This window comes from Globicephala melas, chromosome 20 (genome assembly GCF_963455315.2).
Source record: "Globicephala melas chromosome 20, mGloMel1.2, whole genome shotgun sequence".
In the NCBI taxonomy this organism is placed as follows: Eukaryota; Metazoa; Chordata; class Mammalia; order Artiodactyla; family Delphinidae; genus Globicephala; species Globicephala melas.
In genome coordinates, this window is record NC_083333.1 from 8,375,036 (window position 1) to 8,402,503 (window position 27,468).

General features: G+C 51.6%; 1 protein-coding gene, 2 long non-coding RNA genes and 1 other non-coding gene across 8 annotated transcripts; 3 read left to right on the forward strand and 1 right to left on the reverse strand.

Annotated features, from left to right (window-relative positions):
* Positions 1–4,150: 4,150 nt before the first annotated feature.
* On the reverse strand, positions 4,151–24,868 carry CCDC92B (coiled-coil domain containing 92B). Its single transcript, XM_030861791.2, has 4 exons — positions 24,341–24,868; positions 15,754–15,906; positions 11,364–11,411; positions 4,151–9,029 (listed from the first exon to the last, which is right to left on the reverse strand). Exons 2-4 carry the CDS (start codon positions 15,881–15,883, stop codon positions 8,434–8,436), a joined length of 774 nt encoding a protein of 257 aa, XP_030717651.2. The 5' UTR covers positions 15,884–15,906; positions 24,341–24,868; the 3' UTR covers positions 4,151–8,433.
* On the forward strand, positions 7,536–18,128 carry LOC115855964 (uncharacterized). Of its 4 annotated transcripts, none has more exons than XR_011377063.1 (3): positions 7,536–7,877; positions 10,965–11,088; positions 15,827–18,128. It is a non-coding gene; the product is annotated as an uncharacterized lncRNA (long non-coding RNA). The 4 variants fall into 4 exon arrangements; XR_009560348.1 differs by lacking the exon at positions 7,536–7,877 and adding an exon at positions 8,710–9,033; XR_011377065.1 differs by lacking the exon at positions 7,536–7,877 and adding an exon at positions 8,737–8,790.
* On the forward strand, positions 22,781–22,853 carry TRNAA-UGC (transfer RNA alanine (anticodon UGC)). Its single transcript has one exon. It is a non-coding gene; the product is annotated as a tRNA-Ala (tRNA).
* LOC132594133 (uncharacterized) lies at positions 24,095–26,824 on the forward strand. Of its 2 annotated transcripts, none has more exons than XR_009560350.1 (2): positions 24,095–24,233; positions 26,408–26,824. It is a non-coding gene; the product is annotated as an uncharacterized lncRNA (long non-coding RNA). The 2 variants fall into 2 exon arrangements; XR_009560349.1 differs by lacking the exon at positions 24,095–24,233 and adding an exon at positions 24,243–24,597.
* The last annotated feature ends 644 nt before the right edge of the window (positions 26,825–27,468 follow it).

Genomic DNA, 27,468 nt, shown 5'->3' on the forward strand with positions numbered 1-27,468 from the left:
TTCAAATTTCAAAAAGCATAAAAGGGCATACAGTGAAATCTGTCACCTGCCCCCAGCCATCTGGTTTTCCTTCCCAGACCACCAGGATTACCAGTTCTTTTATATTCTTCTAGAGATATTCTTTGCATATAAGTGTGTGTGTGTGTGTGTGTGTGTGTGTGTGTGTATTTCCCTTTAGTTACACAAATGGTAACATACTTTACCCTGATTTTTTTACTTACTATATTCTGGAGATATCAGTACACAAAGAGCTTTCTCATTACATTTTATGGCTGGATAATATCCCAGTGTGTAGATGTACCATAAGTCTTTTAACCAGTCTCCCAACTGAAACTCAAGGAATTTGGAGAATTGTACCTAGTCCAGTGTAGCTGAAGTTGGAAGCCCCCTCCATGTTGGTAACACCGCTCATAACCAAAAGCGTAGCCCTGTTTGAACACTGAGCAGCAAGCCTGGGGATAGGGAAACAGATACACACAAAAAGCATCATCCTCTGACCACTTTCTCTATCGTCTGGTGGTCCAATCACATATTAAGCAGACTATTTCTTACTTTCAAGCTGCTTCCACCAATGTCTTCTCACCATAGTCTTAACAACAACGACTCCCATCACTTTCCCCAACTATTTCCACCATTGCCTATACATTGCGCTATGGTTAGGGTGACCATGTGATGTATCATGCAAACCAGGACACTCTGGGAGTGAAAGTGGACACTATTAATAAGGACCTTGGGACAACAGGCATAAACCAACACTGTCTTGGCCAAACTAGGATGTCTGGTTCTCAGGTGAGGAGTCCAGCTGCTAGACCAGGGGACTTCTTGAAGGCAACGACCATACCTTATTTATCTGGTATCCCCAGCATCTCCCCAGAGCCTGATGCATCGTAGTGCTTAATGCACAGTGGTTGGTTGAATGGAGGTCCCGGGTATAGGCAGAGCCAAGCAGTCCTTTAGATGCCTCCACGGGGTTTCACCAGATATTTAAAATATCTGGGCTTTCTGAGCAAATATTCCTTTTATGTACTGTATGCTTTGACCTCTGTATACAGAGCTTCAGATCATTTCCGTGATGCCTAGCTGAGACCCACCATGCTGAGCCCTGGAGAGGCACCAGCCTATACCTTGCCCTGGCCTTACTCCTATGTCCTCCTTATGATCAAGGTCTGCGAGTGCCTACTGGTAAGTAAGGAAGGGCGCTAATGACCAGTCTGTCCAGGGGCCTAGTGGCTAAGCAGTCCCAGCAGCCTTCGAACCTGCATCATAGCTTCTGTGGATCCTCTTCCCATTTCCTTAGCAGGCTCCTGTTACACAGTCCCCATCCTCAGGGCTGCCTGCCTGGGTGGTACTCCCCATCTTTATGGCTTCTGGGTACAGATGCTAGGTAAATACAAAGGGAAGTTTACCGAGGCTGAGACCTACCCTACGTAATGAGTCTGCTTAAAGCCTCCCATCTCCCTAATTATTGTTATGACGGATGCGCCCATTCAGCTGGGCATTCCTATTTTCCCCCCTCATTTTCAGAGTTCCCAAGGGGTTGGAGAGGTGAGCTGGGACCCAAACCTCCCGGATTGCAGGAAGGAGTCCCCTACCCCAATGGCCTGACTCCAGGAACCCATGAGAGAGGGTCCACCTCCCTCAACCCAAACCTGTGTGGTCAGAATTGCCAGGAGGGGTGACAGTTAGTAAGACTCCCTGGGCCTCAGTCTCATGATCTATAAAATGAAAGGATTGAAAAATATGATCTCTGAGTTAGGTGGTGCTGACATTGCACATCTCTGCTCTGTACTGTGACTCTGGGCTGGGCTCAGCCTAGAACCCACAGGGGTCTCTGGGAGGACCCAAAGGCCAATCCCTCTCCCCCTTCCTCTTCTTCTCTCCTTTTTCTCTACTTGAAATGGGACCCCAGAGTCCTGGGTAGATGTTTACCCAGGGCTGGTCCTTCCCTTCCTCAGCTACCTGGGGAGATAAAAGGCTAGGGGCAAGCAGAGGGAGGCCTGGGCCATACTTCCTGGGCCTGTTACAGGTCTAGCCTTAGTTCACCCTGGGCTCAAACCTGATCCCCAGAGGCTGGAGCAAGGAACGAAGATGGGGCAGCCAGGGCTGCCCTGTCTCCTCCACCTGGGCACACTGGGTAGGAATCAATATGCAGGTTGGCCCTCCATATCTGTGGGTTCCGCATCCGCATGAATGGTTCAACCAACAGCGGATCAAAAAACTAAATTAAAAAAAAAATTTTTGTTGTTGGCACCATGGGGCTTGTGGGAATTCCCCGACCAGGGATTGAACTTGGGCCACAGCTGTGAAAGCGCTGAACACTAACCACTAGACCCAGGGAACTCCCAAGAATATTAAAAAAAAAAAATTCAAAAAAAAAAAAAAAAAATTCCAGAAAGTTCCAAAAAGCAAAATTTGAATCTGCTGCAGTGGCAACTACTTACATAGCATTTACATTGTATTTACAATTTACACCGCATTTATGACTATTTACATAGCATTCACATTGTACTAGGAATTATTAGTAATCTAGAGATGATTTAAAGTATAAGGGAGAGGACTTCCCTGGTGGCACAGTGGTTAAGACTCCATGCTCCCAATGCAGGGGCCCTGGGTTTGATCCCTACTCAGGGAACTACATCCCACATGTATGCCGCAACTAAGACCCAGTGCAGCTAAATAAATAAATATTTAAAAAGAAAAAGAAAAAAATATATATATATATACCAAAATGTTAAAAAAAAAAAAGTATAAGGGAGAATTGGGTGTTCCTGACAGTCCAACAGTTAGGACTCTATGCTCTCACTGCCAGGGGCCTGGGTTGGATCCCTGGTTGGGGAACTATGATCCCACAAGCAGAGCAACATGGCCAAAGAATAAATAAATAAATACAGAATAAGGGAAGATGTATGCAAATACTATGCCTTTTTTTAAATTTTAAGGCCTCACCACATGGCTTGAGGGATTAGTTCCTCAACCAGGGATCAAGTCTGGGCCCCTGGCAGCGGAAGCACAGAGTCCTAAGCACTGGACTGCCAGGGAATTTCCATTTTCTATCAGGGTCTTAAGCAGCCTCAGATTTGGTTTCTGTGGAGGAGGGGGGAGGGGGAGGGAGTTTGGGGGGAGTGTCCTGGAACCAATCCCCTGTGCATGACTGTATGTGACGTCATCTATCTCCATCCCTGACTCCTTCACTATGTGACCTTGAGCAAGTCATTTACCTTTTCTCAATGCCAACTTCTGTGGGAGAAGCATCATGGGAAAAGAGGCATGAAATCAAGGTCTATGAAATCAAGCTCAGATACCATTGTGTCTGTGAAACTGTTTCTCAGTCCTGGCAGCTGGAAGCAGTCACCCCCTCCTTAGAGTTCAGCAAATATTTTATTCAATGTACTTTATTAGTTGGGGTCCACTTGTCTCTCCCCCACTGATTATTTGCTCTTTGACATCATCAGGTCTCATGGGGTTAGCAAGGCACTAAAATCCAACTCAAAATGGCTTTTAAAAGTGTGTCACAGATTGGAGGAGACTAAGGAAAAAATAACTAAATGGAATGGGACCCTGGATAGGTTCCTGGAACAGAAAAAGGAGCCTAGGGGAAAACCTGGTGAAACTCAAATAAAGTCTGTGGTTTAGTTAATAGCCATGTACCAATGTTAATTTCTTGGTTTGGATAATTGTACTATGATAAAATAAGATGTTAACATTAGGAGAAGCTGGGTGAGAGACATGCAGGAACTCTGCATCATTATTGAAACTTTTCTCTAAGTCTAAATTTAGGTTAAAATAAAAAGCAGAAAAGCCCCACAAATTAATGCTAATCATTTAAATACAAAAGTGGCGGGGGGGCTGCTTATTGGTCTATGTAACTGAAAAAGGCACGGGTATATGGGCTGCAGGCACAGCAGGATCCAGGCAGCTTAATTATCAGGCACTGTCAAACAACAAGGTCCAACAGCCCAGGGAACTATATTCAATATCCTATGATAAACCATAATGGAAAAGAATATGAAAGAGAATATATATGTATAACTCAATCACTTTGCTGTACAGCAGAAATTAACACAACATTGTCAATCAACTATATGTCACAAAAATTAAAAAAAAAAAACACTCATGACAGAAAAAAAAAAAAAAAAGGAATTGCCTCCCCCTTTCTAGGTTTTACTTCTTTTGTGGAGCTTCATAATCAGGTAGCCCCGTCCCCGGTGACAGCAAACGGCCCACCAGATTTCCAAGCTGATGTTCTGCCATGTCAGCCACCCAAGAATTTGTCCTTCAGTAGTTCTGTTTGGTTCCCTGCTGTATCCCTAGCACCTAACTTGGTGTGTTAAATGAATGGTTACAGTACAAGTTCTGAGATGGACTCTTATTGGCTTAGAGTTGCATGCCCATCTCCAGCCCAATCAGTGTGACCTACCTTACCTGGGTCACACGGGTGGGGTCAGAGCCCCGCAACACATTGACTAAGCTGGGAGAAGGCTGTTGCCTGAAAGGAAGTAACAGGTACTGTTATCAGAAGAAAGGTTGCAGGCAAAACCAATATGTCCCCTGCGTTCTTAGAAGGCAGGGCTGCTGCTTTTTCTCCTAGAGCCATCCACAACATAGACCTACATTGAAAATGTACAGGCCTGAAGATGCTGAGTGTGCTGAGCTCCCAGACCACAGTCCTTGGATAGCCCTTGTTAGTGGAGGGTAAGATTAGGGCTCTTCTTCGGGATGCTGGGCTTCTTGCATCTGGATCAGATGGAGATGGTTGTCAGGGCAGAAGAACTGGCATAGCCAAAGACGTCCAGAACCCCAGGATTCCTTCTAGGCCACAACAATGGGCAATTCCAGGCACAGAACCCTTCCAATCTACCCCTGCCAACCCTTGCCAGGAGCCTCTAATCTAAGGTCTTGTTTGTTCATTTGGGTTGGTGTGGCATGGAGAGAGGGACAGGGCTAACCTGAGCATCAGGACAGACATCTCAGATGAACGCCTTATGCTCTATGTGAGGAATGCCTACTGAGGGGACTTCAGGGTCTCAGCTGCCAGTCTCACCCAACCCCCTGGCTAACTCCCAAACCATTCGCTATGTCCTCCACGGCCTTTCCACAGACCTGTGGTGGGCTGAGGGGATGGGGGCGCAGAGTGCCCACAGGAAAAAAGTCTGACTTGTGTGTTTTTCAGATATTTTATTAAGAATAAGGCATATGACAGTCACCCCTAAAGCACAGGGTTCTATTTCTGTGGGTGAGTGAATACACTCTGAAAAGCATTGGATTAAAAAGCGCAGCCAACAGAGAACTTGGAGCAGGATCCCTCTGCCGCGCCCATGGGGCTCCTGCCAGGTGGCTCTGAAGCCTCGCGCGTCCCCCATTCAAGGCTGGCACCTCAGCGAGAGGGTGCTTAGAGATCCCTGGCTCTCCGTGATGAGGAGATGCTCCTCCACACCCTCTCGGCCTCCTTCCTCTCCATCAGGGAGACCTCTATTCTGCCGCTTGTTTGGGGAAGGGCTACCCCATTTCAGCCCTGGCCTGGCCCCCCAAACTGCAGGCTACTGTGGGTGGGATATTGGGGGGCAGGGGTACAAAGCCTCATGCTGTATTGCCCACAGGTCACTGATTGGCTTCCAGAACGGGGAGGGGTCCCCACCTGCAGCTCCTGCTTCCAACTAGGGCCCCTGAGTGTCCATGTCAACACAGTCCTCCCCCAATGGGGATTCATGCAGCAGAGAAGAGGGGAGAGGTGGAGAACAGGGAGAGGGAAGGAAACAATCGTTTCCCTTCTAGCCACCCAAACTTTTTAGGGGCTCAAGGGAGGGCGTCTTTCCCTTGGCAGGGCGGGTCCCCCAGGCTAGGAGAAGGGGAGGGCCAGAAGCTGAGGGCAAGGCTGAGGAGTTTCTGACCGCTGAGGCCAAGGGCAGGCCACTGACTCCCAGTCTTATTCTGCTGCCCTGAGGGTTCTGTTCCAAACCCAGGTGCAGGAGAGAGGCAGGAAGCCTCTGTCCATTATTTCCAGGAGAGGGAGAGGGAACGGGAATTTCTCATAAAATCTGAACCCTGTATTTGCCTTGGCCCCTGCCCCAGCTCGCCGACACCTCAGCTGGGAGTCAGCGAGTCAGCCGCCCCAGCACGCTGGACCTTCATGTGGGGTACCTCCAAGTACCTCACAATTAAGGGTCATCATCTCTGATTGCTGGAAGAGGGACAGGAGGTGGGAGGTGCTGATGGGGTCACTTGGGGAGAGGCAGGCAGGCCACGGGAGGATCCGTGCGGTAGGGGGTTTGGGGGCCCCCAGCCAGACAGCTCGGGTACACAGGAGGGAAGGAGGAAGAGGGCTATTGCTATAGAGCCGGGGGAGGCCAGGTGGGCGTAGCTATGGCTTTTAGTGGGTGGGCGGGTGGATAAAGTACTTCACCATCTCTGTAGAAGAATTGGTGTAACAAAGTCACCCAGTTCACCCCAAAAGTTTGATTGTGGAAGATGAGGCTGCCTCCAGAAAGACCCCCTTTCCCTCCTGCCCAGGATCCTCTGGGCCCCATCAGGTGAGAGCAGCCGAGAGCAGAGAGAGGCCTCCTCACTCAGACCTGCTCTGAAAGGAAAGGCAACGGGTCGAGGGGGTACGGTGGGTCGCCCACACTTGAGGGGACACAGAGGGTAGAGGCACAGCCACAGAGACTGGGGAGGGGAGAGGTGGGAGCAGGCAAAGCAAGGACCCTAGGCCACTACTGTGGCCCCTGAGACTGGACAGCACGGTCCGTTCCAAGGGTGCCTCGGTGGCGGACACCTAGACCAGGCCTGGTTATTGCTCAGTGGTCTCAGCAGTCCTGAGCTGGGAGGGGGCTGCGTATGTGTGAGCTCACGGGTGTCCTGCTCCCTCTAACATATACCGTGAAAGAGGGTATAATTGGGGTTCTTTCCCCCTCTTCTTCATGGGGCCGTGACGGAAAAAGGGTTCATCACCCTAGGGACCTCCCAGACCCCTGGGTGACAAACAGAAGGCTCAGCCCCAACCAGGTCAGGACCTGCCAGGATGGGTGCTTGTGAGTGAGATAAAGGACTCTCCCTGCCCCACGTCCTCCCACGGCAGCCCCTGGAAGACATCACAGGCACTTAGGACTTGATGCAGGACCAACAGAGGAGGGATGGCATGAGAGGACAGGGTTCCAGGGATTTGTCTTTCTTTCTAGGCCGGACTGGGTGGGGGCAATGAACTGGACTGGAGCTTCACTTCCTGCCTTTGGTCGTGACGGGGAGATGGGGAGAAACGCGTTAGGAGGTGGGCCGTATTCTTTCCTTTTGCCACTCCCCAACCTAGAGAGAGGGCACGAAGCACCCCACCACTGTCAGGTCTGATAGGATTGGGGGCATTCCTGGAGAGGGCCAGGCTGGGGCCTAACCTGTCCACTCCCTCTCCCCCTCCCCCCAGCAAACCCAAACCTCTCTCAACAGCTGCCACTTCCGAGAAGCCGGGCCCTTCTTCCTGCCTCTGGGTGCAGCCAGCTAATGAGGAAGCTGGGCAAAATTAGCACCAATAAACAGGACTAGGAAAACTCCCAGGGCAGCCTTCAGGTTCCCAGCTACCTCCTGAAAGCACTTTCTAACCCTTCCATAAGCCTGATGGGGCAGCCCGACTCTGGCGTGTCCCGAGTCAATACCTAGGTCGGCATCCTGGGGCAGAACTGAGCTGGAGACGGCTCTAGCCCAGGATCTGCCACAAACCCATTCTGTAATCTTCTCTAAGGGTCTATGGGTGCTAATTTCCAGAAGCTGAAACTTCAATAAGTCCACACTTTCCCCATCGGAGGCTCTGGAGAAGGCGACTTCTAAAGTGTTCCGTGCTCACCTGTAAGGACCTATCAACAGGGCAGGGGGTAGGAGAAGCGGCTTCCAAGGTAAAGGTCCAGCCTCTAGACCTCACCCCGAACTTCCCCTTGGAGGAAGGCTCGGCGGGAAGGGCAGCCGTGGGGGGCTGGGGGAGGCCGCAGCGGGGAGCTGGAAGGCCTAAGGATGCTAAGGGCCACTCTGGTTCCTTTCCGTAGGCCGCCCAGGCTTCCCCCTCCCGCCAAATGATTGTCAGCTTTCCCGGGGCAGGGCGTGACCCCCGCCCCTTCCCCTTCCCCTCCCAGTGGCAGGGTGGGGACCAGATAAAGATCGGTACTGTGAGTCCTCTCCTAGAAAAAGGATGCATTCGCTGGGCCCCGCGGAGGAGGTCCCCGGCGGGAGGGGAGAGCTCAAAGCTTCGGCGTTGTTGGCAAATACAAAAGGCGGGGGCGGCTGGGAGGGGCGAAGGGGCGGGGGAGCAGGGGCCGCCTCCGCCCGCTCCCTGGGGGAGGGACCGGCTGCCTCAGCCCCTGGGACCCGCCCGCGCGGCCAGAGCTGCGTCCCTGGTCGGGCCCCGGGCCCGCCTTCCCCCGCTCCCCGCCCCGCCCCTCCCAGCCGGCCCCGCGCTTACTCCGGGTCCGCCGGCGCACTGGGTGGGCTGGGCGCGGCCGGCGGGGTGGCTTGGTCAGGGGGCTCCTGGGGAGGCGGCTGGCGCGGGCTGCGGCCACTGGGCCGCGGGGGCCTCCGGGCGTAGAGGAAGAGCGCGGGGTCTGGCATGGCATCGGCGTCGTCCGGGGCGCCGGCCGAGCGCTCCCGGGCGGCCCAGTCCCGGCCGGGGCCCTTGGCGGCGGCCTCGGCTGCGGGCGGGCGGCGGGCCCGCTGTGCGCGCCGGCGGATCCGAGGCTCGGGGGCGGCGGCGGCGGCGCCGGGGCCTGGGCGCGGAGTCTGCAGTTTCTGGCGCGCCGCGTGCAGCTGGTAGGAGAGGTAGGCGGCCGCCTCGGTGTGCTTCTGCAGCTCAGTGCCCAGCACGGTGGCTCGGTGGCTGCGGCGACGCAGCTCCTCCAGGAAGCGGCGCTCCTCGGCGCGCAGGCTGCAGCGCAGCGCCGACACCAGCGCCTCGCGCTGCGCCACTTCCCGCCGCAGCTCCGCGTTGGCCGCCACCCGCGCCGCCAGCTGTGACTCCAGCTCGCGGCACTTGCTCTCCAGCTCCCGGGACGCCAACTCTGGGTAGGGGAGAGGGAGGGGAGAGTGAGGGTCCCCGCCTGGCTGTTACCTGCACAGCTCACCGATCCTCAGAGCGAAGCCCGGCACCCCCCCGCCCCCGACTGCACGTCCTGCGGCGCTCGCCCTCACTCCCCACGCGCCTGCGACGCTGGCCTGCCTGTTTCCTCCTCGAGGCCCTTGCACCTATCTTGCCTTCTGTTTGGGCACTCTGATTCTTCAGTGCGCCCCTTAAGTTTAAGTGCAAACCCTTCCCTGACCATTTATTCACTCCATGACTGTTTGTTGAGCCCTCACTCTGTGCGTTGTATTAGGCATTGTGGGTATGGTGGATAGTAAAACATTCCTCACGAAGCTCACAGCAAGCATAGTGGGAGAGGTATGGTACATAACCACAAAAGAATGTGAGGTTGCATCTGTGACACGTGCCAATACCACGACTGTAACAGGAGACTGTGACCTAATCAGGGAAGGCTTCTCAGCCGAAGAGCAACTTGGGCTAGGATCTGACAGGTGAATAGGAATTAAGTAGTGAACAGGGGAGAGAAGGGTGCTTCGGACAGAGCGTAGGACTTGTGCAAAAGCCCCGTAGCAGGAGAGACATACAAGAACAAGGGACTGAAAGAACTGGGAGTGTGAGCAGAAAAGGGGAGTCAGTGTGCTGCGAACCTTGTTTCCTTCATAAAGAGCATTTATTACATTTTGTGGGGTTTTTTTAAACTTGTTTATTGTTTGCCTTTGCCCACTGCATTGGGTTTCAAACCTGGATATACACTGGAACCATCCAGAGAGCTTTAAAAAATAGTTTTCCTGGGTCCTATCAAAGTATCAAGTACTGGGAAAGGGTACTTCTTGAATCTTCCCTGGTGATTCTCATGTACCCACGGGGTTGAGGACCCCTACCTCCTGGATCATAAACTCCATTTCAGCAGGGTCTGTATCCCAGGACTGGCACATGTGAGTGAGAATGGTGACAAAGGGTAGGTAAAAGGTGACTCTGGAGGGGACAGGAAAACCACCAAGTGATTTTCATATAAAAGGAGGACAAGGAAAGAGAGCTCTCAAGCCCACTGAGAGAGAAAGTAAAAACCAGGACACTGGGGCAGTGCCTTGAGCCCAGTGACCCCAAAAGCCCTTTCAGAGGAAGGACAGTAAGTGGAGTAAAAGCTACTGTTGTCACAGAACCGTTCTTGCCTGGTGTCTGGGATATGTGACCCCTTCCTCCAAGCACGTAGGCACAAAGAGGCCGCCCATGACTGCCACTTAAAGCAGTCGGCAGAATTAGTTCAGGGCCATAAGTGTTTAGATGTTTATGCATGATATGCAAAGCAGTTAGTAGAGCTCCTAGCATTCTACCTTAACCTTAAACTTCCAGCCTACCCTGCGCCTAACTCTTGGTCCTGTAGCTGTTGATCTATAAGCAGCACATCAATATGGCAGGGAGCCCATTCTTAAAACCCTCCTGGCCAAGAAATACTACTTTTGTGATTCATTTCAAATCAAGCATTTACTGAGTCCCTCTCCATGTCAGGTAATGTGCTTTGCACTGAGAGACGATGGGTAACACCCAGTCCTAGTTCTCAGAGATCATATCATCTGGAGATTAAGATCTCAACAATGCAACCCCTCCCATTTGAAAAAATTAATTGTGGCAAAAAAACAAGGAACCAATTTTGCCATCTTAACCATTTTTTAAGTGTACGGTAGTGTTAATATACTCGCATTGTTGTGCAACAGATCTCTAGAATTTTTTCATCTTGCAAAACTGAAACTCTATACTCATTGAACACCATCTCCCCACACCACTCCCCATTTTACAGGTGAAGTAATAATCTATAAACAAATACTTTAGTGGAATTTCTACAACGGCAAGAAGTCATGCTTTTGTAAAATGAAGAATTTGCTAATGTGCCTGTGTCTCTTTGCTCCTCCTCTAGACTATGTTCCTTGAAGTCAAAGACCCCATATTGTCATCGTGTTGAATCTTGACACTCAGCATCTTGGAGGGTGTGGACACGGACTGTGAGAATCACTCGTGCAAGGATGAGAAGGATTAGGGAGGTGGGTCACAAAGGAATGAAGTCAGCCATGTGGACTTCCTGGACACCATCTCCTTCCTGCTTTCATTTTCCCACTTTGGACAGAGACAGGGATACAGGGCACTATGTGTGGTGGTGCAGGTTGTTCATTGCACAAGGTCACCCAGCTGAGTGGGCAAATGAGGCTGACGTCCTGCACTCAGTAAGCTGAGGAGTGGCTGTCCCCAAGTCTGGACCAGGGGTGGACAAGGCTTGGGTCCTAAGTGGTGGGGAAAAGGTGACCACTTGTCCTCTTACCTTGTTGGTGAGATTGGGCCTCTTTCATTTCCAGGTCATGGGTCAGTTCTGGGGGCAGAGATAAGAAAAGGCAGTCGTGTGTATGTTAGAGATAGAGAGAAAGAGTATGTGTGTGAGATCAGGAATCACAGCCCAGTAAAAGTGTCGATAAGGATTCTCAGAAACCATCTAAACTACCCACCCCCCATGCTATTTTACTGCAGCCCAGAGAGGGAAAGAGATGAAAGAGAGGTGTCAGAGGCATAGCCTGAGCCAATCTAGCTGATTCTAAGCCCAGAGATCTTTCCAGTGTAAGCTTTGTGGCCTCGATTTGGGGGTTAGTTCAACGCTTGTGGGACTGAGGCTTGCTTTTGGGGCTGGGGGGGTAATATTTGCCCCTTCCCAGAGGTGATGTACAAATATTTAACATGCCAACCAATCAGAGCCAGCCTGGAGGACCCCTGCTGCCCAGGGCACATTCTCTTTACCGTTTAATTGGTGGGTCTGGGAAGGCTGGAGTGTCCTGGGCTGCTTGGGGACACTAAAGGGGGATTCAGGGCAGTGGCTATTTACCAATAGGACACGTGCGTTTCACTGTTGTCACAGCCGGTACTGCTGTGCCTGTGCTCTTTTCTGAACATTAGCCCTGCCCTTTCTAAGCTCTGGTTCCGCCACTTTCCGCAGGGCGGGGAGAAGAGCTTCAAGGAGGACAGCGCCACCTGGTGAAGCAAAGCCTGCATGGCGCTCGGCTTGGCGCTGAGCAGGTGGGGCGGGGCAGCCAAGGGGCCCCGCCAAGGGCACTGGTGCAGGAGCAGTTTCCTCCTCTGCCTGCCTGTCTTCCCAGTCCCCAACCCTTAGATCCCAGAATGCCCCATCCCTCAGCCAGCTGGGTTTGATCATTTTTCCAGCCCACTCCCCACTCCCCCCAACTCCATCAGAGCTCAGGGGCTGGAGGTGGGCAGGAGGGAGCCCAGGAGCCGCAGCTGCCTATGATGGAGGGCATCTGCTCAGGAGCACCTGGGTGTACCTGCACCTGGTGCCCAAAGGGAGAAGGTGTGAACGTGGGGGTGGGGAAGGTAGCCGATCTCTGGGTCCACTGCCCAGTAGCACCAACAGAGAGAGACTCACCCTGTGGGCCCTCTGTCTGTCCCTCCTTGCTGCCTTCACCAGGCTCTTCTAGGGACTAGGGGCTTTTCTGGAGGTGCCTTCTCTGGGGAGGCCAACAGTTGCCAGGAGACAGACAGCCTGGAGTGCCTGGGCCTTTTGCTGTGACCGGAGCCTGAACCTCCTCCCTGGGGTCCCTGGGAGAACTCTGATGCCTTCACCCTGCCAGGGCTTCCTGGGGCCAGCTTGGCCCCTCCTCCAAGGCCCTGTGATGTAACCCAAGGGGCCCAGGACTAGGTTTGGGGATGTAGCCCACGGGACTCTGGCTCTGTCACTGACTGCCTGTGGGCTTGTTTCTCCTTAGCCCTTAACCACTAGAGTTGGGGGTGGGGGGACAGAACCCCAGCTGGGCTCCACTCCCCCATCCATCAACTCTCCCTGCCCATCTTCCAGCCAGGGTCCCCATGGTTTAGATGAGTGCGCTGTGAGGTCAGACACACTGTGTGACCTCAGGCCAGTGACAGCACCTCTCTGAGCCTCAGTCTCCCCATCTGTGAAATGGGAACGAAGTTGCACCCACCTCACAAGGGGCTGTTGCTAAGATTAAATGAGACAAAAGAAAGAAAGGGCTCAGTCTTGGGCTGAGTCGGCTCTTGTTATCATCCAAGCTACCTCCGCAACCAGAGCACATCTACCCACCTCTCAAGCCCCTTCATTTTGAGTTGTCACGCAGGTTCTTCCCAAAGGCCTGCCCTCCTGCTTCCTACACCAGCCCCTCCCCACTCTTATCCTTTTCCCACCCTCTGGGTCCCTCTTTAATCTTTTTTTTTTAAAAAAATATTTATCTATTTATTTTTGGCTGCATTGGGTCCTCGTTGCTGTGTGCGGGCTTTCTCTAGTTGCGGTACGCGGGCTTCTCATCGCGGTGGCTTCTCTTGTTGCAGAGCGCGGGCTCTAGGCACGTGGGCTTCAGCAGTTGTGGCTCGCAGGCCCTAGAACACACGCTCGGTAGTTGTGCCACACGGGCTTAGTTGCTCCGCGGCACATGGGATCTTCCTGGACCAGGGCTCGAACCCGTGACCCCTGCATTGGCAGGTGGATTCTTAACCACTGTGCCACCAGGGAAACCCCAATCTCTTTTTAAAAATTGCCGTTTGTCCTGCTCTCTTTCCTCCTCACTCCCCCACCCTTTGGAGGGAGGGCCTTATTCAGTCATTTCAGCCCCAAGAGTGGCTGCTCCAGGCAGCCTGGAGTTATTTTTTATCCCCTGAATCAATACCCAAGAGCTGCAGGCCCACACTTGTCTGAGAAGAGTGGTGGGGGGCTGAGGGATCTCCATTCCTGCCTCTTCCACTTTCTTGTGGATCCTGGCCTGTGTCTAGAATTAGGGCTAAGCAAAAAGAAATTAGAGGAAGAGCTACAGGGTCTTAGGGTTCACTCATGTCAATTTTCCTTTAATGTTATTACTGCAATGAAAAGGTAGCATCAGGCAGGGGTGAGATGGTGTGGGTCATCCCTGCCCCCTGGGCTGGCCTCTGCTGCCTGCCAGGCTTTGGGGGAGATGGCAGGGAGCCTGGTCTTGGCAAATGGCAGCTGAACCTGTATATGGAGCTGAAGGTTAGGACTGCCGGCTTCTCGTGCTATAGAGTGAGAAGCCAGGCAGGTCACTTGAACCTTCTGGGCCTCAGTTTCCCTCTGGGGAATGGGGAGTCTTCCATGAGCAGGGAATGGAAAGGAGGTAGAAATCTGAGCATGTTGGAGAGAATGGGCAGAAAGCAACAGAGGCATCACAACTGGAAGTGTGGAGCTCTGGGTTCTAATCCTGGCTCTGACACTAACATTGTGACTCTCTCTCTGGGCCTCAGTTTACCTATTTGTACAATGAAGAGGTTGGGCTGTTCCAGCTGAGACATTGAACGAATCATTGGCTCTAAAGCCTGCACTTGAAGACTCTGCCTGGGTGAGCATTTTGGGCCAGAGCCCAGCCTCTGAGAAGGCTACACAGCTGAGGCTTGAGGTGCAAGAGCGGAGGTCAGGCATGCGATTTACATCATCCTTGGCACCTCCCTCTGTCCTGCTTACAAATCCAATTGGTTGCCAGATCCCTTCTTTCAATCTGCCTCCACTGGTCCTCCCCTTTCCATCCCCCTTCATCTCTCCCCCAGACCTGTCACTAGTCTCCCTGCCTCCTTCTCCACCAATTCATCTGCCATACAACTGCTGGATTGAGTTTCTTTCTTTTTTTTTTTTTTTTAAGTTATATTTATTTTTGGCTGTGTTGGGTCTTCGTTGCTGTGTTCTGGCTTTCTCTAGTTGCAGAGAGTGGGGACTACTCTTCGTTGTGGTGCACAGGCTTCTCATTGCGGTGGCTTCTCTTGTTGCAGAGCATGGGCTCTAGGTGCGTGGGCTTTAGTAGTTGTGGCACGTGGGCTCACTAGCTGTGGCTCGCGGGCTCTAGAGCGCAGACTCAGTAGTTGTGGCGCACGGGCTTAGTTGCTCCGTGGCACGTGGGATCTTCTTGGACCAGGGCTCGAACCCATGTCCCCTGCATTGGCAGGTGGATTTTTAACCACTGCGCCACCAGGGAAGTCCTTGGCAGGCAGATTCTTAACCACTGCACCACCAGGGAAGTCCCCCGGATTGAGTTTCTTAATGTAGCATGATTCTGCTCAAAGATCTTCAGTGGCTCCCTACTCCCCAGGAGGACTTCTTAGCTGTCCTGATATTGGTCACAGTCTTCCATGATCTGTCTGCAACCGTTATTTCCCAGCAGCTTTAAGCACAGCATTATCCAGTCGAATAGAGCTTTTCGTGAGCTTTTGGTTTCCTACCTTCTGAATGTTGCCATGCTGTTCCTTTCATTTGGAAAGCTTTCTCCACCCTCGTTGCCCCGTAATATCTCAGCATGTCTAAATCTTACTCAGCTCTCAGGGAGAGGAAGTGCTCCCTCCTCTGGGGAGCGTGGGATGCCTGGTCTCCTCCTCCATCACCCACGCCTCAAGCTGGACATGATCCTGCCCGTGAACTCCTGTCAGCCCTCTTCATTTTTTTGTGTATCTTTAGATTACCTGTTGGTGTGTGTGTGTCTCCCCAGCTAGACTGAGGGCTTCTTAGGGCTGCGAGGTGCTTGATGAACATTTTGTATCTCACTTCCCTAAGATTCAGTTTCCTCGCCAAGAAAAAGGGGTGATCGAACACCTGCCTGGCAGGATTGTTAAGAGGCTCAGAGAGGCTCACGGTGGACACCCCATCAGGGACAGTGCTTATGATGATGACAGTCGCCCCCCGCCATCCCTCCAGGCCTCACCTGAGCAGCGTTTCTGCAGCCTCAGGATTTCCAGGTGCAGGTCTCGCAGCAGGGCCATCTGTTCTTTTTTCAGGAAGCTGATGTGGCGTTGCACGCTCTGGATCTGATGCTCCAGGGACACAGTATCCATGGCAACCCAGGCCTGGGCCCCACCTGGGGAGGATGACAAGGTGAACCCACATCTTCTGGGCCCATCCACCCTGCCAACCTTCAGGTCCTTTCAATTGTCTCCTTCAGTCTGGGGTCCTGTTGTACCAGGCAGATGATTCTGCCACTGAAGTCATTTGTATTTACTCACTGAAGCTTCATAAACAAGCGGTGTGTTGGCAGGAAGTATAATTATTCCCATTTAACAGATGAAGAACCAGAGGCTCAGAGGGAAATGGCTTTACTCCCTTGCCCCCATGTAACTTTAGCCTCTTCTGTATCTCTGAGAGGAAAACAAATGGGGCAGCAAAGTCAGTAAAGAGAGACAGACATTTGGGTTCTCGTCTGCTTCTTCACAAGCTGTGTGACTTTGGGCCAGCCCTCTCCCTCTCTAGGCTCTCAGTTTTCTCCTGGGTAAAATTAGGGAATTGTGGAGAGGATGAATGCTGAAGCCTCTGCAGCTCTGCCACCCCTCAAGCGTCCCAGCTCAAGGGTGACCGTCAACTGGCAGGGCAGTGTGATGGTTAGCGCACAACCCTCCGCCAGTTCAATTCCATTTCTCTGATTTAACCTCAGCCCAGGGCTCTGGACTCTTCCATGTTACAGAAGAGGAAGATCTGATGAATGTTTTATTAAGACTGATCCTGTGGGCTGAGGGCAGGTGGTGGAGTCCCTTTTTCCAAGAGGAATGGGGGAGGGTCATATGGAGACCTAAGCAGTAGGTCCATGGTAGAAGCTTATGACACTGTGATGGGAGAGGGAGGCTTGCATCCCTGAATCCTAGTGATGGCCTGGCTTTTCAGCGCTCTCTCTTCTGACCCTGACCCTTGCCCAGTGAGTCTCTTCTGTGATGATCAGCATCTTGGAAAAGCATAGGCAGAGGGCAAAAACAGGAGGCAGAGGGCAGCGGAAGCTGAGCCCTCTGGAGTCCAGGACTCAGAGCTCATGCCTTCTCCGCCAGGGACTCCCAAAGCTTGTGACGGCCCTTCCTCCACCTGCCCTAGGAATTCCCTGGCCAGAGGAGAGGAAAACCAGTTGCTGGCTTGTTCTGTTCAGCAATGGTCCCCTTGAAACAGGCTTTCTGGTAAGCCTCTGCAAAGCAAGATTTCCATTTGTAGGGTCACATCCAGCAGGTGCACCTGAGAACCTCACGTTCATAGGTTCCTCTCTTGGGGCCCCCCTTCCCTTGTACCTGTATGGCCTCCCTAATCCAACCAAATGGACTTTCACTTCAGCAGCGGGGTGGGTGGCCCTTTGGCCTGTGGGAATCACTGGTTACATTTACTGACCATCTGCTATATTTAGGGAACTTTATGCACATTATCTTACTTCTGCCAACCACTCTTCAGTAGGTATCACCACCTCCATTTCACAAACAAAGAAACAGACTCAGAGCTGAAGTGACTTGTGCCAGTTCACGTGGTCAGTAAGTGGCAGCAGATCCAATTCTCCAACCAAGTCTTTTGAATCCAAAGAAGTTTCCCAGTATTTACACTGAAAACAGTCCTGGGTTTGAATCCTAGGTTTTTCGGTTCCCTGCTGTGTGACGTTGGGCAAGAAAGTTAACCTCTCTAAACCTTGCTTCCCCTCTCTGTAAAATGAGGCTACTAACAGGAGCAGTCCTAGGATAGTTGTGAGAGTTAAATGAAATTAGAAATTGTAGAACATTTAGCGCAGAACCTGGCTCAATCAATGCCTCATCCCTTCTCCTCCCTGTTTAATGTCTGAGTAGGTTAATCCGTGCCCTGATTTGTCCATTTGTTCATCATTCATTCATTCAACGATCAACTATTACCAACCACTGTGCTGGGTACAGGGACATAGTGATGAACAAAACAGTATTCCTGCTTTCTGCTCTCATGGAGCTCACAAGGCCAAGAGAAGAGAATCAAACAAATAAACAGGTACATCAAACAAACAAATAATACAAATAAGTTTACAGTTACAATCTATAAGTGCTGTGAAAGAAACCTGCAGGGTAACGTTGAAAGAATATAAAGTGGGACCTAGTTTAGATCTGGGGTCAGGGAAGGTATCTTTGTGGAAATGATTTTAGGCTGAGGGACTTCCCTGTTGGCCTAGTGGATAAGAATCCGTGCTCCCAATGCAGGGGGCCCGGGTTCGATTCCTGGTTAGGAAACTAGATCCCACATTCATGCCGCAACTAAGAGTTCACGTGCCACAGCTAAGGAGCCCGTGTGCCGCAAATAAGGAGCCCATGAGCCGCAACTAAGGAGCCCACGTGCTGCAACGAAGACCTGGTGCAAACAAATAAATATTAAAAAAAAAAAAAAAAGAAATGATTTTAGGCTGAGACCTTGTGGCAGGCAGAATTCCAAGGTGGTCCGCAAGATTCCCAGCCCCTGATATATACACCCTCTAACATTATCCCCTCCCCTTGGGTGTGGGTGGGACTGTGAATATGATAGATTTCATTCCTCTGATTAGGTTATATGACAAAGGTGAAGGATTTTACAGATGTAATTAAGGTCTCCAATCAGTTGACTTTGAGTTAAAAACAGAAGGAAGATTATTCTGGGTGGGCCAGGTTCTAAGGGCCCTTGCTATAGGAAGAGATCTGAAGCGTGAGAGAAATTTGGCTTCTGGCCTAGAAGGGGTAAACTGCCATGCTGTGAGACAGCCTGTGCAGGAAGCCATGGGCAAGAACCTGAGCGAGGGCTCTAGTAGCTGAGAATGGTCCCTGACTGACAGCTAGCAAGAAAATGGGGACTCCAGTCCTACAGCTGCAGGGAAGTAAATACTGCCAACAACCTAAGGTATCTTGGAAACGGATCTTTCCCTAGTTGAACCTTCAGAGAAGGATGCAGCCCTACCTTGATTTCAGCCTTAGGAGACCCTGAGTGGAGGACCCAAGTAAAAGGTGCCAGACTTCTGATCCTTGGAAACTGTGAGATGATAAATTTATGCAGCAATAGAAAACTAATACAGACTTGAAGAGGGGTAGGAGTTAGAAGACTAAAGGGAAGAGCATTCCACACAGGGAACAGCATCTGTGAAGGCCCAGAGGTAGAATAATGATAGCTTACATTTACTGAGTGCCTACTATGTGCCAGGCTTCGTGCTAAGTGCTTCATGTGGTCTTTTTGAGGAACGGAGACATTGCCACTGCTGGTGAAGTTGAAGTGTAAGGTATTAGCGGAGAGTTGCAGGAAGTGAGGTTAGCAAGTGAAAGATCACACAGGGACTTAAAACTGTGTTAAGAATTTTGGACTAATGCTAAATGAATTGGAAAGTTATTAAAGGATTTTAAGCAAGAGATGGACGTGATATGATTTGCATTTTTAAAAGATCACTGGCTGTTGTGGGGAGGGCAGATGAGAGGGGGCAGAGTGGATGTGGAGAAGTCAGCTGGGAAAATGTAGCAGTTATTAAGGTGAGAGATGACAAAGGCCTGGACCGCATGATGGAGGTAGAGTTGGAGACAAGTTCCAGGTGTATTTTATGGGTAGAACTGGCAGGATGAGGGGATGGCTTGGATTAGATCATGATGATGGGGAAGGGGATGTCCAGGATGTCTCCCAGTTTTCCAGTTTGGGAAACTCAAGTATGAAGGCACTTTTTGCTGGGTCTTTCCCCATTTCTTCATCTTTCATGCTGGACCTCTTTCACATTGGATCTCTTCTATAATCATTCCTTCCATGATCTCATCCAATCCAATGGCTGTAAATGCTATTTATATGCTGACCCCTAAACTAAATCTCCTAATACCTCCACTTGGGTGTCTAATAGGTCCCTCAAACTTACAAGGTTCAATACTGAACTCTTATGATCCCTCCTACAAGCCTGCTCTGGCCCAGTGTTCGCTATCTTGATAAAGGGCACTTGGTTGCTCAGGCCAAAAACCTAGGAGTCATCTTTGATTCCTTTCTGTTTTCTTTCTTTATTTTAAAATTTATGTTTGGCTGTGTTGGGTCTTTGTTGCTGCTCGTGGGCTTTCTCTAGTCGTGGAGAGCGGTAGTTGTGGCACACGGGCTTAGTTGCTCCACAGCATGTGGGATCTTTTTGGACCAGGGATCAAACCCATGTCCCCTGCATTGGCAGGCAGATTCTTAACCACTGAGCCACCAGGGAAGCTCTGGCCTCATGGCTTTTTATTCAACTTGCCAAGCATACTGCAGCCTCAGAGACTTTCCCTCTGCCAGGAATGTCCTTCTTCAGGATACCCTCAAGGTCCATTCCCTCCCTGCATTCAGGACTCTGACCCAGGGCCCTTCTCTGATTGCCTGATTTAAAATAGAACTCTTGGGAATTCCTTGGCAGTCCAGTGGTCAGGACATTGTGCTTCTACTGCTGGGGGCCCAGGTTTGTTCCCTGATGGGGGAACTACGATCCCTCAAGCCGCATGGCACAGCCAAAACAAACAAACAAGAAACCAAAAAATGGAACACTCTGTCACCCTCCATTCCCTTAATCTGCATTGTTTTGTTTCCCATGAACTTATCACCACAAGAATACATTACATTTCTGCTTATCTGTTTCTCCTGCCAGATCGTTGGCAACCCAAGGTGAAGGACTCTGTTTTGTTTCCCCCTGTTCCCTAGTAGCTAGCACAGCATCTGGCAAATAGGAACCACTCAGTAAACATGTGTAGAATGCCTGAGTGAGTGAATCTGTCAAGCTGGGGCAGACTGACGGAGAAGCAGATTTACAGAGAAGTCCCAGCCCGAGACATGTTAGATTTGACATGCTCAGGAGACCTCAAACAAGGAGAAATAGATTTCAAGCAGGCAGTCAGTATACTGGTGCCTAACTCGGGAGGAACAGGTGAGCTACGTCTGTGCTCTTGTGTATCTGTGTTGGGATGTGTGTGCCTCTGCACCTGTGCGTATACTTGAGCCTGTGTGCATGCCTCAAGGAGTGCATGGATGTGTGTGCATGTGTGTATGTGTGTTGGGGGAGGGTTCCTGCTTCTCTCGTATCTATGTGTCTGCTGTGCGCGCACCCGAAGGATGAAGGCATGTGGGCCTATGCTTAGGATGAAGAGAGAAAATGTCTGTCCCTAGCTGCTGAAAAGCAAATGTTTCTGAAGAGTAAAAGCCCTTTCCACACAGCCCTGGAGACTGGACCCTGGCCACAGTGAGAGGCTGAACCAACCAGCTGTTTCTGTGCCTTCCCAGAAGGACTTGAGTATTTGCTTCCAACTAGGCAGGCTGTTCTTCTCGGGGCAGAAATTTGGGTCACAAACGATCTTGGCAAATATTCTTTCTTAGACGGTATTGTTTAGTTTGTTTGGGGGAGGGCGGGGAATGGAGTGGGGAAGGGGGAACCGGGGACAACACAGATCTCTCTGTGTAGCTGGGGAATCATAGGCACTTCAGAAGGCCTGAGCCAGGAAAACGTCAGGTTTTTGCATAGAAATGCAGTGCCGGAAGCTCCAGACTTCAGAAAATGCTCCTGCCTGAGGACTTGGTCCAGGCCAGTGGCAGCAGATGAAGGGTTAGAGCTATCAGTGCCGTCTTCTCCCTGCACCCAGCCTGAGATGCCCAAACTCACAGATTATAGTGCTTGCTGAGAAGGGTCCCTCACCTCTGTCCACTGTCCCGACCACTTCAGGGCCTGCGTTGTTTATGCTGCCCACCTTCTCCTTGTGTCCCTAGTTCTCTCTTTGAATTTTCTAGTTTGATAAAAAAAAGTTCATTTAAAAAAAGTGTCATTAAGAATAAAAAGGACCTGTAACACAGGCTTCACAATTTATAGAGTTAATTCCAAGTACTTTTGATATGCCTCTCATCTATTTGAAAGTTATAGATATTTTTCCTTCTTGGGGAAGCTGGTGGGAGAAACCTTCTGTGCTCAGGTCCCCAACCATTGACAAAGTGTCAGGCCCAGGAACTCTGTGATCCTGGTACAATTCTGACTTTCTAAGGCCTGGGCTCCTGATCTCTGAAAATGACCTCATCTCCTGCTTGTCTCGAGCTTATGGGTACCCACTTCCTTCCCCAGCTATCTATCTACCACAGACTGGGCAAGGAGGAAACTGTAGTTCTCTCTCCTCTCCAGTTCTTAGAGCTCCTTGGGTTGAAAGAACCACAGAAAGTACAGAATCATAGTACTCAGGGCTCAGAGGGGCCCTCAGAATCATTGCAATCAGTGTTTTTCAAACTTTGCTGCATAGAGCCCCAGAGCTCTGCAAAGGGGTCTCAGATGTGGCCAAAAGGTTTGAGGGCAAAAGACAGGATGGAAGCTTTGCTGTGTTTCTTCCTCTTTTATATGGTGGGCTTGTGCATACAAATTCATTGGAGAAAGGGCTTCCACTAACCAAAAGTTTGAAAACCACTTAAGTAGTCCAAATTTTCCTTGAGTGGCTAACCATCCTCCCTTCCTTAGTCTGTTCCATGTCCCTTGGTCTCTGCTGCCCCCGTCTCTCCCTCAGGCAGACACCGTGGCTGGGAGATGAAGCACAACTGAAGCCTCTTGCTTTCGCTTATGTGGAGTTTGCACTGTCTGCCACCGCGCAGCCCCTGACTGCTTCTCTTGTCCCAGTTTCAATTTCATTCTTGGTGTTTCTTGTCTCTTTGGGACTGAAAATATTTATTGAGTCAACAAATATCCTTGCACTGTTCTGAACATTAAAATACCCACATTTTGTTAAAATTCTTTAAGTATGAATTCTTGTTTCAAGGAGAAAGTTAAACTTATGTTTATCATTCTTATAGCCAGGGCAGGTATATTAGATAAGACAGGCATGGTAATAAATGGATAAATAAATGAATGAATATATTCTTTACTTTTCTTAGTCATTATTCCTCTTCACTACCTGACTCTGAGGCCTGGGGTAGGAGGGAGAGCAGGAACTCAAGAAGTCTTTCTCAGACATGGATGCACAGGTAATAATATTTATAGTAATCATCAGCAGAATTCCCTGGCGGTCCAGTGGTTAGAACTCTGCACTTGCACTGCGGGGGGCCCAGGTTCGATCCCTGGTCGGGGAACTGAGATCCCGAAAGCCATGCAGCCAAGTTAAAAAAAACAAAGAAAAAAACCATCTGTGCACAGGTAATAATACCTATAAAATAACAATAAATGGCTGGCACTGCTCTTAGCATTTTATGTATATTAACTCATTTATTTATTTACTTATTATTTTTTTTGGCTGCGCGGTTTGCGGGATCTTAGTTCCCTGACCAGGGATTGAATCGGGCCCTCTGCAGTGAGAGCACCCAGTCCTAACCACTGAACCACCAGGGAACCTCCTAACTCATTTATCTTTACAACAACCCTGCACTGAAGGTCCTATTAGTATATCCACCCCATAGATGAGGAAGCAGAGGCTCAGAGAGGTTAAGTAGTTTGCCCAACATATACAACTACAGTGCCTGGCAACTAGGATCTCTCCACTGGGTGCTCACCGTGGCATTCAAGGCCCTTCACAATCAAAACACAGTGCACATCTGCAGTTTGAACTCCTCTTTCAGATTCTACCTCTTGCTGCTAGCCGTGGACATCCCCTCACTATCCCCCACCCTATCTCTGCCTCCCGAAACCTGACCCATCCTTCAAGGCCCTGCTCAGATGCTACCTTTCCCATGAAGGCTTCCCTGGCCCACCATGCTGGGAAGACTCTCTCCTGCCTTTGTGTTCCCCAGGCATTCTGCCTTGTATCATATTATGCTGTGTGTGTGTGTGCATGCCCCCCGTGTGTGCGTGTGCAAACCTGGCTCTAAGCCATAAGCTTCCTGAGGGCAGGGCCTCACCAGACCAAGTCAGTACACGTATTAAAAAATAATTACTCCCCCCCACAACCTCCCCAAGTCCTTGGCTTTCCTGGGGACTTGCGTTGGGAACAAAAAGTCAGTCCTTGACAAATGTCTGGGACTCTCTGCCAGGTGGGGTCACTTGGCCAGTTGTGGAGCCACAGTTCTCTGGTGGTCTTGTGGTCTTCTCCACTCTGGGGCCCCTCATCCCCCAATACCTCTAGGCTATGGCCCCCCCTCTCTACTGAAGATCCCAGGAGCCCCGACCTCAGTGGAGCTGAAGATCCAGGGACACGGGGAGTGGGATGTATGGGGAAACTGGAGCCCCCGCCCCCTTCAGTCTTAATGTTCTGCCCTGATTATGCCTCGAATATGACTCCCAGAGAAGGCAGGGGGGGATGTGGAGACGAAGGAGGACGGCGAAGAGAGGTACCTAGGGAGGGCAGGGGAAGGCAGGCAGAAGGAAAGATACGCGTGGTGGGAGGTGGCAGGAGGTGGCGGTGGCTCGACCTCGGGCCGCTCTGGACTCTTCGCCAGGGCCAGGAAGGACCCGAGTCAGGGCGGCGGAGGACAACTTCTGCCAGCAGCCCGCGGGTCCTGTCCGTCTCCCGCGCTGTGGTGCGCAGCCCCGCGCCAGCCCTCCCGGGGGAGCTGGAGCCCGGGTCGTGCGGTTCCCCACCCGGGGCCACCCGGACGCCCACCCCCACGCCCACCGGCCTCCTCACCTTCGGGACCTGAGGGAGCGACGGGCCAGCGGAGCCCTGAGTCCTGGCCGGGCTGGGTGGGGGGAGGCGCTGTTCTTCCCCGCGCTAGCTGCGCCCGGGGTTCCGCAGCACCCGCCCGGGCTGTGGCGCCATCAGCTACTGCGAGGCTGCGGGGCGGTCGGGCCGGGGCTCCGGGGGGCTCCCGGGCGCCGAGGGGGGTCCGGGGCGGGCTCCAGGCGTAAACACCCAGCAACGTGACCGGAACTGGCGAACGAGCAGTAGGGGGGAAGGGGGGGCGGGAGAGATAAGGGGGGAGGGGAGGGACCTGGGACTGGCGAGGAGGGGCCGTGGGCGGGGCGGGGGGAGGGGAGGCTGGCTGAGCGCGGTCGGGGGAGGGGGAATCCCGGGAGTCCCGGGAGCCCCGGGAGCCAGGCCTAAGGACCCCGGCGGGCTGCCGAACTCGCGGAGCCGGCTTTGCCTGGAAGCTGGAAGGGAAACCCGGGGAACCCGCCGACCACTTGGAGAGCAAGGGCGCGGCGGGCGTATCAGCACCGCGGACAGCGCCCAGGCCCGCAGGCCGCGATCCGCTCCTCCCCTCTGCCCACCCCCTGGCGTAGAAACCAGAGACAGTGCCCCCCACTGGCCCAGGGAAGGGTTGGGGTTGGGGGGTGAGCTGCCCAGGGGTCAGAAAATCTACCCTGTGCCTCAGATCTGTCACTAGCTGTGTGACCTTGGGTGAGTCACGTCACCTCTCTGGGCAGCAGTTAATAAGACATCCCCTTGCCCTCTATTTGAGAGGCCCAAAAGCCAAGAGAAGATCCTTTTAAAACCCTAACTAAAGTCCAGAACATTGGTGTTGATCCGTTTTCACTGTACATGGGAGGCTTCTGGACCAGACTGCTTGGCTTCTAATTCTGGGTCTACCAATACCTTCCTCCTTCTAGGACCCCAGTCTCCTCATCTGTAAAATGGGGTAATGATGGTCTACACCACTCATAAGATCTTCGGGTTGTTGTGAGGTTTAAATGAAATAATGCATGTAAAGTACATACAACAGTGCTGCGTGCTCGGTAGGCATTCTTGCTTATGATGGCAAGGGACCAGGTGGCACTGAGTGAGTGGCAGATGGTCCAGAGTTCCCTCTGGGTGAGTCATTTCCATCCCTGCCTTCAGGGACTGGAGGAAGAGGCTGAGGGGCTTCAGACTAAAGGGATGGTCTGGCTTTTCCCACTCTGTTGCCAGCCGAATACTTCCTTCCCTACCCTCCTGGGCCAAATAGCCAGAGAAATCGTCTACCTTTGTCTCCAGAACTGGGAGACCTTGGCATGAGGGCCTCAGGGAAGGTTCCAACGACTCATCAAAGGTCCTCCTGCCTTTTCTCTATGGATCCCTTTGCTCCCGGTCCTTCCTAGGCAACTTTCAAACCTTAACTGGACTTGAGCGTCAATGGATAAAAGCTTTAGCTGCTCTTGGCAGATTCTCAAAAAATTGCAATTACTCTCTTAGTTGGCTTGACAGGCAGTGGGGTTCAAAGGCAACTCAAATCCCACCCTGCGGTAACTTTAGCTTCTAGCTGTGCTGAAGGTAGCTCCTCTTCACCCCATCTCCCCTGAGGAAACCCCTGGGAGAGGAGCAGAAAGGCCAGCCCAGTCCTGCTGCTTCGTCCCTTGCTGTCCCTCCTGGGGCAGCATTCCTGGGCCATGTATTGTGTGTGTGTCTCCAGCAGGGCTATGGGTCTGATAAACCATTGATTTACCAGTTCTGAGGAACCAATCCCTCAATTTCATGAGATATTGGTAAGAAGGATGAAAGGTATGTTTTGTATCCCCAGAAGACTTGTGGTATGAAGCACCTGAAAACCTGGGCTCTGGTCTGAGCTCTATTACTTACTAGTTAGGTAATTCTGGGGAAGCCTTAACCTCTCTGAGCTCCAGTTCCTCCTTAAAATAGTAAAAAAGGAAAAGCAACATCTACTCTGCCAACAGGATCATTGTGGGGTTGTCATGAGGTGAGAGTGAAAGGGTTTTGTAAAGTGCATGCAGATGGAATTGTTATAACCAGGACCCAAATGTTTTTCTCCTTGATCAGTATCAGGATGGATCCTGGAGGGACTTCCCTGGTGGCACAGTGGTTAAGAATCTGCCTTCTGGACTTCCCTGGTGGCACAGTAGTTAAGAATCCGCCTGCCAATGCAGGGGACATGGGTTCGAGCCCTGGTCCGGGAAGATCCCACAGGCCGCGGAGCAACTAAGCCTGTGCACCACAACTACTGACCCTGTGCTCTAGAGCCCGCGAGCCACAGCTACTGAGCCTGTGTGACAGAACTACCGAAGCCCGCGTGCCTAGAGCCTGTGCTCCACAACAAGAGAAGCCACCACAATGAGCAGCCCGCACACCGCAACAAAGAGTGGCCCCCGCTCGCCACAACTAGAGAAAGCCCGTGCACAGCAACAATGAAGACCCAATGCAGCCAAAAATAAATTAAAAAAAAAAAAAAAAAAAGAATCTGCCTTCCAGTGCAGGGAACGCGGGTTCGATCCCTGGTCGGGGAACTAAGATGCCACATGTCGCGGGGCAACTAAGCCCACGCATCGCAACTACTGAGCCTGCGCACCACATGAAAAATCTCATATGCCGCAACTAAGACCCGACACAGCCAAAAAAAAAAAAAAGATGGATCCTGGGACTCTGGCTTTTCACCAGCTGAAGCAAACAGCTCCAGCTGATGGGTGGCCCTGCCTGGTCATGGGGGGCTCTAGCCTTGCCACAAGAAGTGCTTCTGACAGAGTCCTGCACTGGGCCAAGCTCCCAGCTGGGCCCCTAGGGCTGTCGGTGGGACACTTGCAGGAAGAAGATCCACATGTGAGACAACAAAAGATGTGCCCAAAAGCATCCAAGGAATAACTGAAAATGATGAACCAGCAGAGCTAGGGCTTAAGTTTTGGGCAAGGAGACGTTGAGGTGCCTCCTTGGAGGGGGTTAACAATCAGTCAGCACACAGAGGACAGTAACACTGAGCAAAGCTGACTGCAGGGTCCTATACCTGACGTTATGGGGAGACCCAGAGACATATTATGACACACGGAGATTATGATATTGCGGATGATGATGTTGATGATAACACTTATTAAGCATGTTCTATATGCCAA